Below are 10,907 nucleotides of genomic sequence, written 5' to 3' on the forward strand. Positions count from 1 at the left end.
GAATGAATGTTCAGAAGTGAAATTAACTTCAACGGAATAAAGTTTAAAAGGAATTTAATTTAAAGATAAATTAACTTAAACTTTACTGTTCAGTGCACAGATGTTAGACTAATTTTGGATAATAATGTTTATTGTTAAATGCACTTTCTTCCATTACATATCTCTGCCACATCATTATAAGTGTTTGATTACCACATTTGAGTGATTATTGCAAGAACAAAAAATATATTTATGTATATATTCTGTTTATGTATATACTGTATTCTTTATATAGTACCGTGGACACACGTATGGGAGAGTGTCCAAACTTTTGACTTGTACTGTACTATAATATGGTTAAACAGATCGTAGTTGATCCGTGATCTGTACAGATCAAGCTCCATGGTTCGGCACACGTGTGAAAATTAATTGCAAAATTTAACCATAATAGAGTATAAGTTAATAATTTCTTCATATTAACATACACAAGCGAATTTTAAACAATTACAGAGAGAAAACGCAAAAAGGAAACTTCATTACTAATGCACACTATATTTGATTTATACAGTAAACACTTTTCTGCATTTTAATTCTAAAAACCTTATTTTATTTGTAACATATTGTGTTGAATTTATCTATGCTTGTAATATGTGTATGTTCTTATTTTTACTGGACGTTCTCGTCTCTTTAATCATATTTAAACTTTCTTAGTTAATCTAGAAGTATTTGCCGTGGTATGAAAGGAAGTGCATCGCTTTAAGTAATAAATGGAAAGCATGTTAAATTGAAATACTATTATTTTCTTGCTGATCCGATCCGTGGATCAAAAACTGTAATGTGATTCGAAGCTTGAGATTAGTGATCCGTTGAACAACTATAATATACACAAAGAATATCGGGCCTTTATTATTTTTTAACTCTCTAATATCGGTATCGGCCCTAAAAAAAAGCCCATATCGGTCGGGCTCTACTTAGAATCACTGATAGTTCAGCGGTTTCTGAGATTTGACCCCAGAGTCTTGAAAGTGTGAATCTGAATTATGATTACGGATTGATTGCACAGATTGGAGCTTGTCGTTTTGAGAAGTCTGAGGCACTTGTACCCTTTTTTGGTTCCAGCTGGGGCGTATTACTCCACCCAGCCCCAATTCACACCCCCTGTTGCCCCGCCGACTGTCATCATGAACCCCGCCCCTCAGCAGCAACAGGCCCCGCCCCCTCAACAACAGCAGCAAGCTCCGCCCAAACGGGAACGCAAGCAGGTAAAGCATCCATCCGTTTTCTGCATCTGAAGCTTTAGGGCTTTCTGTGGCCTTTACTCAAAATATTTCTTTATCTAATGCACATTTGTCGTGCATCTCTCACTGTTCCAGAAATTGAGCTGTCGTGGTTATTTTGACTTGTTTTTATCAGCAATTTATTTCTGAATTAAGGATAATGTGCTCTAGTGAGCCTCATGGCATCTATCGAGATTAATTTGTACATTTCATGCTGCTTTAATTGCCGCAAACTGAACAAATCAAGGCTTTAAAATGACTGGGCGATGTGCAGAATTAATTTAAGACATGGAAATGCAACAAATACAGGTTTATTATGAACATCTTTCTTGTTTCTTTACCGTTTGCAGTTTTTGGTTTCTTGTTTCTGTCTTATTTTCCTTTATGTATTTTTATTTATACCTTTCTTTGTTTTTACTCTATTTTTTTCTTGCTTTCTTCCTTCCTTTATTTTTTCCTTTATTTATTTTTCTTATATTAATTAAAATTTCTTACATTTTTCATTTTTGATTTCTTTCTTATTTTATTTTTCTTCTATATTTAAAATCTTTCTTTAATTTGTCTTTTTGTCCTTTTTTTATTTTTTTTTATTTTTCTTTTTCTTTCTTATATTTAATTTAAGTTCTTTCTTTGTAATATTTATATTATGTATTTTATTTTTATTTCTATATTTAATTTCTTTCTTTTATTTACTTTGTCTTTTTTTACTTTCTCTTTTCGTTCTTTTTTATTGTATTGATCTGTCTTCCTTTTATTTTTATTATTTTTCTTTCTATATTTATTTTAATAAATTTTTTCATTTTTGTTTTCTTCTTTAATTTTCTTTCTAATATTTAATTAATTGTATTTATTTCTGTCTTTTATGTAATTTGTCTTTCTTTCTTTCTTTCTTCGCCTGAATGTTTCTGCTTTACATTTTGACATAATTAGTTTTCTATGACTGTGTTTTGATGGTGGCTTTTTGTGTTTTGGATTCATTTTATTATCTTTTGGTTTGGTTTGGTTTGGTTTGTCCTAGTAATGCACTGAAATATCAGCAACCAGGAATATTCGTAAAATGAAATTTAAGTTTCTACCAAAATAGTGGCAATGAGTGCCAAACTCATTGACCGAAATATTCATAAAATGTTTACTTAAACTTTTGTTGTCATTATGCAGTGTATGTTTGAATAAATCATTTTACTACAGCCACTATTTTTACATTTAATGGTGCAGTTTCTAGTAAAGGACTGCATTACCCATGATCCTTTGGAGAAATATCTACCAATCATAGATCCGCAGTGATGTCCACTCCCATAAACCTCTGCAATGGATGTAAACGAGAAATTGAAGCTACATTATTTCTGTACTTATAATCAGCAACTCTGAGTAGTTGAATGTTTTTTTGAGTGTGTGATGTGTTGAGCGTGGGTTTGTGCTGTTATCAGGTTGCTGGACCGGTGGACTTTGAGTCCTCGAGTCTTGCTCTGAGCCTCAATGAGGTTTCATTTCAGAGGAATAGAAACTGAGAAAGAGGAGGGAGAAGAGAGAGAGAGAGAGAGAGAGAACTGCAAGCATGGTTGGGTGTAATGCATTAATTACTGTAATGTAATTATTTTGCCTTGAAATACTAAGGTAAGGGATTAATCCTTGTTTTTATGTCATTTAATTACAGTTGCCCCTGCATAAAATTCTGTATAGACTAAAACATTTAGTGGATTTAACATCAAAGTGTAACATGTATGTTTTTAATGTTACCATTTACATTAAAAAAAACGGAATAGAAATAAAAAAGAGAATTCTAGTGTTAGAGGGTAGTTTAAAGAAAACAAGTAGTAAAAATAGAAATAGAATCGAGAGTGCAAGAGTAGAAGGGTATTTTATCTTTTTTTTTGTAAAAATAAAACAAGTCATAAGAATAAAAATAGAATAGAGAGTGAAGGTGTAAGAGGGTTTTTCTATTTTTAATAAATTAGAAATAGAATAGAATTTGAAGAAATAGAATAGATTGCAAGTGGTAGATAGTCTTTTTCTTTAATAATAATAAAACAAGTCAAAAGAATAAAAATAGAATTGAAAATGCTTGTGTTAGAGGGTAATTTTTTATAATAAAAAGAAAACAAGTAGTAAGAATAGAAATAGAATAGAGTGCAAGTGGTAGATGGTCTTTTTCTTTAATAAAAATAAAACAAGTCAAAAGAATAAAAATAGAATAGAAAATGCTAGTTTTAGATGGTCTTTTTTATAAATAAAAAGAAAACAAGTAGTAAGAATAGAAATAGAATAGAAATGATTGTGTTAGAGGGCCATTTATGTAATAAATGTGAAAAAATGAGTAGTAGAAATAGAGTGCAGCTGTTAGAAGGTATTTACTAATAAAAATATTACATGTTAATAGAATAGAAATAGAATAGAAATGCTTGTGTTAGAGAGGGTATTTTTCTTTATTATAAAATAATAAAACATGTAAAACGCAATAGAATAGAAAATGCGAGTTTTAGTATATCATTTTATAAGAATAGAAATATGATAAAAAATTCTTATAAGAATTTTATAAGAAAAAGTAAGAATAGAAATACAATAGAGAGAGTGCAATTGTTAGAATTTTATTAATAAAAAATAAAACCAGTAAAAAAATAGATATAGAAAATGCTAGTGTTAGAGGGTCATTTTTATAATAAATAAATAGAAAACAATTAGTAAGAATAGAAATAATTAAAATAATTTATTCAATTTTCTATTATTTATTTAAAAGAATTAAACGTGTGTTTTCATGTCTGTTCTTGTATTCAACTGGTAGAGCTTGATGTGGGATTTACTGTGGAAAATAATTAGTAATTCAGTACTTTCTAGAGAGCGTAATCAGTACACTAATCTAATTACACTGTTGCAGATGTAATTAGTAACTAGTAATTAATTAGATGTATGCGTAACTGACCCAACGCTGACCTCAACCAGGGTTATTACATAAAACTAAAACTGTTAAAAACATTGTTAATTTAAATAAATCTGAAATAAAATCCAAATATTAAATGAATTACTTAATCTAAACAAAAATTATTTTACGATGAGCTGTATTTGTATTTAATAAAATAAATGCTTTAGAAAAGAATTTAGTTTTATTTCTATTTTATTTTATTATTGGCTAGTAAATCAGTTAAAAATTTGTAGCAAGTCTCTTCTGCATTTATCAAAGCTGCATTTATTTGATTAAAAACACAGTAAAAGCAGTGAAATATTATTAGAATCAATAACAGCTGTTTTCTGTGTGAATCTCTGTTAAAGTGTAATTTATTTCTGTGATGTGCAGCTGTATTTTAAGTGTCACATGATCTTCAGAAATCATTCTAATATACTGATTTACTGCTCAAGAAACATTCAGATTATTATCAGTATTGAAAACGGTTTATATTTTCATGGAAACAGTGATGCGTTGTATTTTTTTGTCTTAACAGATGTCTTTAGGGTTACTTGTATGTTGAATAAAAAGTCCCTAACTCTTAGTCAGTGTCTCAGTAGAGTCATTCAGTTCAGTTCTGTCGCTCCACGTGGCTCTTAGTCTCCACCCCCTCCCTCTCTCTCCCTCTCTCTCTCTCCCTCCCTCTCTCTCTCCCTCTCTCTCTCTCCCTCCCTCTCTCTCTCTCTCTCTCTCTCTCTCTCTCTCTCTCTCCCTCTCTCTCTCTCTGGTGTGGTGGGGCGTTCCACATTCCTGTGCACTCATTTCGCAAGCCCAAACTCTCTCTCTCACTAGATTTCTCCTTCTCTCCTGTGAGAGAGAGTTTGAGGCCCACCTCGGCCCAGGCTTTGTCTGAATCTGCTGCCCACTTTAATGTGTCCGAGTTAGGCTGGGTTTAAACTCCAGCCCCAGGATGAGCCGGGCCTAGCAGATCTCAACCTCTCTGTCCGAGGGGAGGAAGGTAGGGAATGTGCTGCCTCATGCGTGTGTGTGTGTGTGTGTGTGTGTGTGTGTGTGTTTGTCTCAGAAAGCTAGTGAGTTGAGGTATAATTCATTGCGTTAAGTGCAGATAAGTTGGAGTAACAGTCAGTTTTGAGTTTGTACGAGGAAAGTTTACAGGCTGCTTTTGCTGTTGTGCATTTGTTTCTTTATAAGGTGCTTGACTGCGTGTGTGTTTGTGTGTGTGTATGTGTGTGTGTGTGTGTCAGAGACATTCGTAGCATATTTTGTCTCTCACATTACTGAGAAAAGCTTCTTGGGTTAAATCACTCACACTGTTGTTTTTCTGTTGTTTATATCGTGACTTATTCGTGCTTTAGTCTTTTCATGTGTTGCATGTTAATGTCTCTCTCTCTCTTTCTCAGCCATGTTCTCATTCCTTCTCTTACGTGTGCTGAATGTTTCTGTGTAGATCAGGATCAGAGACCCTAATCAGGGAGGTCGTGACATCACAGAAGAGATCATGTTTGGAGGGTGCAGCGGCTCCACACATCCACAGGTGATGAACACACACCTGAACACCTCAACACTCATGTCAGTCACAATGGCTTATTGGCATTTTTGCATAACTGAAAATGAATGTTTAGCTAGTCATTATTTACTCCCTCTCGCATCAGACCAAATGACTTACAATTTTTTGCATAAACTTGCAATAAACTTATTTACTCTCTCTCATGTCAGTAGAATGACAATTAATTTTTGCATAAACTAAAATGCTAGTTTTGTCATAATGTACTCACTCATATCAGTCCAAATGATTTATAAATTATTTCCATTTTTGCATAAGTTAAAAAGTTTTGTCATGTACTCATAATGGTCCAAATGACTTAATTATTTATTTTTTTATTTATTTTTTTGTGTGTGAACTAACAATAAACATTTTATTTGGTCACTCTCATGTCAGTCCAATTTATTTATAAATAATTTCCAATTTAGCATAAGGTAAAAATGAATTTACCAATCATTTAAATTTTTGCATTAACTAAAAATGTATGTTTTGTCATGTACTCCTGTTGTTCATTTAGTCATTATTCACTCACTTTCACATCTGACCAAATATATAATTTATAATTTTATTTTTTGAGAAAACTAAAAATTAGTGTTTTGTCGTGTTGGTCCAAATGACTTGATTTTTAAAAAAACATTTAATTAGATTTTTATTATTTATTTTTTTGCGTAAACTAACAATAAACATTTGATTTACTCTCATGTTAGTCCGAATTACTTAAAAATAATACATTTCTGCATAAACTAAAAATGAACTTTTTGTCATAATTTCTTTTAGAGCCGTGCAATTAATCTAACTTGGATTCCACCCTTCAATGATTAGGAAAATAAAATAATAAAAATAAAATGATTATTGCGTCCCATTCCGTTTTTTTTTTTCCAGCAGTGCACTTTTGCTCCTCCATAAAAGCCCAATTTCATGACTTCATGACCATCATGACTTTCGCAAAATGGGACGTGCCTGATTGATTAAAGTTTATTAGATTTTTTTTTTTATTTTTTAAAAGTGTTAAAGAGCACTAGGGCTGTTCCTCAGCATTAGAGATCGACCGATATATCGGTTTACTGATATTTTCCCCGATATTTAAGCATTTTATCATAATCTGATATCGGTTTTATAATATCGGATTCACCAATAAACGCTGCCATCTTGTGGGTGTTTTGAGAATTGTGCACAGGATCGCCAATGCAGTGCATCTGAGACGAGACAACAACAACGGTGTGAAGGTACTTAATTTGCTGTAGTTAGTAAACTTTATTTAACATAAAAGCCCGTTAAGCACAAATTAAAAGCATTGCATCAGTGGTTTTCGATTCCAGTCCTTGCGCCCCCCTGCTCTGCACATTTTGTACATTTGTTCTCTTATTGCTTCAGAATTTTATTCTACTTGAAAGTAAGTGCCCTGTGAAGTGGACATAACAGGATATTCCACCATGATTCTGGAGTAACATATATGTTCCATTCAAAGTGCACTGAAGTGTGCAAGACGCAAGTTTAAATTGTATTTATTTACAGAGGTATATGATGTCCGTGTGTTGAAGACGTTTCGCAGCGCAAATCCATGAGTGAATGTTTAGAAGTGAAGCAAACTTCAACAGATTTCCCCTGCTCAGGAAGTGGGAAGCATGTCAATGGCAACAGTTCATGCACATAGCTTACTTCTAACAAGCTGGCTATCTGAATCAGGTGTATTAAAATATGCAAAATGCAAATATGCAACGTGCAAAATATGCCGAGCTAGGGGGCATCAGGACTGGAATTGAGAACCGCTGCATTACATAAATGCCTGATATAACTAGGATAGTTTATGCAGCTTGGCTCTAAGAAATAGAGACCCACTCAAGGAGTCATGTTAAATAATCCATCCAGTCCTGTCCCAATAAAGATGTTACTTTGCCTGAATTAATATGCAGCCTGAATGAATGCATGTTGGAAATAAAAGCACTGAATTTAATTCTCTCTCTGATTACTATGCTCATCGTTAGTCTCATGAAGTCAAAGTCACGCAGATAATACATTAATATCGTCTCCCAATAAAGACGTAACTTTTATGAGCTAAATTATACAGCCATGAATGAGTGCATGTTAATAATCTAGGACAAAACATTATTAATAATTTTGATATAACATTCCATTGAGAAATGCAATAAAATACGATGTTTTGTGTGTTATATTCCAATATTCCAGAGAATATTATTCAGTGAATTAACATCATCCAGTGAATTATTCTAGACTCTGTAGCTATTAAATAGTTTATAAACCTAATAAAACAGTAGTTTAAAATGAAGTTGATATGACTCCTGTCCTTTATTGATTTTTTCCATTTGAAAACATAAGACATTAGAATTTTTTTTTGCTTATCGTTAATACTAGTGTTGTTGCTGTTGATGCTTTTTATAAATAAAATGTTTTTTTTTATTGTAATATACAGATTAAATTTAACATGAAGGACTAGTTTTCCACATAAAAAAAGATGATTGTAAAGAGGAAAAACCAAAGTGAAGTGTTCTTTTTTTTTTCACTCAGTGATTTATTTACTTTATGACAGTTAATAAATATCGGTTCTGCATATCGGTTATCGGACATATAAACATGCAAATAATCGATATCGTTTATAAAAAAAAATCAATATCGGTCGATCACTACTCAGGATGCTTTCTGTGCATGTACTCAGAGATGGAACAGAACACGAACAAGCTGCAACAAAATGTTCAAATACATGCAAAAATGTGACAAAATGCAGAGCTCGGTGATTATTCCCATAAATCCTAATTATGTAATATATGAACATAAAAAGTTGAAAATGAAAATGCGTGTAACAGTGAATTGAATTCGTGCAGCTCTTAAAGTGACAGCAGCCTAATATTCCTGCTGCAGACTGTGTGCTTCATATTAATCAAATATCAAAAGACAAAATAACTCACTGCTCATGGCTGAAAGACTTTTATAGCTTCAATAATAAACAAAGCAAGTTTAACCTGTTAACTGTCACCTGGCCCCTCGGTGGACCACCTACGTTTACCTCACTATATTACAGACTCCTAAATAGATATTTTACCAATCTTTTTGTTAAAAATGATGTAGGAAAAGTAATAGATTTATTTATGGCAAGAGTGCACCACTAAAACCTACATCATAACAGGAATTCTGACCTTTGTCAAAAAAAACAAAAACTAAGTCTTTGTTGCCTTTTTCTCTATCACACTTTAGAAATCATCAGAAATTATATATCACTTGAAAACTTAAAATCTTAAAATACATCCTTTTGTATTTAATGTTTTTATTACTGACTGTTTAATTATTCTCTATAATTTGAGGACCTTTGTTGTTGTTTTTTTTATTTTATTTTTTACTAATATTAGTTACCCTAGTTGTTTTACATTTTATTATTTTGAAATTCTAAATGTCTCTAAAATAAAGATGTTATAGCAACATTATTTACAGGAAATATATATTAATTACTTATAAGTTTAACTTTTTGTCTAAAGCTAAAATTAATGTTTTACTTTCATGTCGGTTCAAATTACTCAAAAATACTTCATTTTTATTTTTGCGTAATAAAACGCACACAGCCCAACGGTGACAATGCCACACCTGCAGTTGCCATGACAACAAGAGCAGAGTTTCCCATCCCTCCGGGCGAAAGCCCGATACCCGACGCTCCTCCGACTCCACCCCCTACCAGTCTGATATATGATATGGTAGATGCTCCACCCCCAGCACCTGCAGATGACTCCCACAGCCTGCCCACTGTGTTCGAACCACCCGCCTCTAACGGTGCTGGAGCCACACCCACTAATGTAACACTGCTTTCCCCACCCTGGATCACCTATAGTGCAGCCCGAAGAGCTTCAGCTGTTCAACGGAGTCCCGGTTAGCTCCGCCCACAGAGACATCAGTCCTATCGCCGAGCCAGACGTCACAAAAGAAGCACCGCTGGTTACCACCGATATCCCTGATAGGACTGTCAAAGAAATCCATCCCCAGGTTGTCACGGAGTCTCCCGTTTCAGTCGTTAAGGAAAGTGCCAGCTCCTGTTGTCAAGGAACCTATTCCTCCCGTTGTCATGGTGACGCCTGCTGTTGTCGTCAAGGACACAGTCGCTCCTTTTGTAATGGAAACCCCTGCTCTGTCGTCACAGCGACTGTGCCTGTTGTTGCCAAGAAAACGCTTCTGCAGGTTACCCAGGAGACTGTTGTCAAGGAAACGCCTGTTGTCACCGTGATCCCTGTCGAAACAACGCCTGTCGTCAAGGAAACACCCTCACTCGCTGCCAAGGAAATCCCTGAACCACTTTTAAAGGAATCCACTGCCTCTTCAAAGGCAGTTTCTGAAGCCACACCCCCACCGACAGAAGAACGAGAGGACACGCCCACTGCACAGACCACTCCCTCTGAGAGTACTATGCAAGGTATGATCATTCGTGCTTTGGAAATAAAAAGTATGCTATTATATGAATCCAGATGTTTTAAAATATAAAATAACATAGTGCCAGTGTTTAAGTAACAATTATAATACTTAATTTTGAATGAACTTAAGTTAGTTTAAATTGTTACACTCTTAAGTTTTTCATTGCGCTTTATTTTTATTTCAATTTTAGTTTTATTAAATTTTATTATTTCAACTTGAAAATTTTAACTAATATTTGTGTGTCGTCTAATTTTAATTTGATTTCAGATTTTAGAATCTATATTGTGTGTTGCGTAAAAATTGCGTAAAAAAACGTTTTTTTTAATGTTACGTACGATTATAGTATTTTGAATTTGTTCTTTTTCCCCTTCATACGTAATACATATAATTTTTTCCCTTTTTTGTAGTTTTAGTTTACTTTTAGTGATTTCATTATACAGTCTTTTTAAATATATTTTCTTTATTTTTTTTTCTGTTTTAGTTACTTTAGTCGTTCAACTTGAAATAAAATAACAAAGTTTAAGTATTTTAAGTTACATTTAATTTTTAGCTTAGTTTTATTTCAATATTCAGCCGTTTTAATTCTAGATAACAATGACAACGAAACATTTCAAGTGTTGCCACAAGGGGAGCTATAACACACATGACCATAAAACTGCTTTTTGTTTTGTTTTTTCAGTCAGTCGTACAGAGCAACAATTCCAAGAGAATCTTTGAGCAAGTTTACATTCTAGCTACCTGAAATAATAACATCTGGTTTAATAACATTTAAAGGAAACTCTAGCGCCCCCTTGAGTGT

The 10,907-nt window shown here is 33.1% G+C and overlaps 1 protein-coding gene across 1 annotated transcript in view; it reads left to right on the forward strand.

The window, feature by feature from the left end:
- The window catches only part of LOC113082884 (eukaryotic translation initiation factor 4 gamma 1-like), a 12,095-nt gene extending 1,992 nt beyond the window's left edge, over positions 1-10,103 (forward strand). The window contains exons 2-4 of the mRNA XM_026254292.1: positions 1,099-1,241; positions 5,603-5,689; positions 9,271-10,103. Of these exons, the coding sequence (XP_026110077.1) occupies positions 1,099-1,241; positions 5,603-5,689; positions 9,271-9,576 (536 nt within the window). The 3' untranslated portion in view covers positions 9,577-10,103. The remainder of the gene's footprint in view (positions 1-1,098; positions 1,242-5,602; positions 5,690-9,270) is intronic.
- Positions 10,104-10,907: the final 804 nt, after the last annotated feature.

This window comes from Carassius auratus, unplaced genomic scaffold, assembly GCF_003368295.1.
Source record: "Carassius auratus strain Wakin unplaced genomic scaffold, ASM336829v1 scaf_tig00037056, whole genome shotgun sequence".
Lineage (NCBI taxonomy): Eukaryota > Metazoa > Chordata > Actinopteri > Cypriniformes > Cyprinidae > Carassius > Carassius auratus.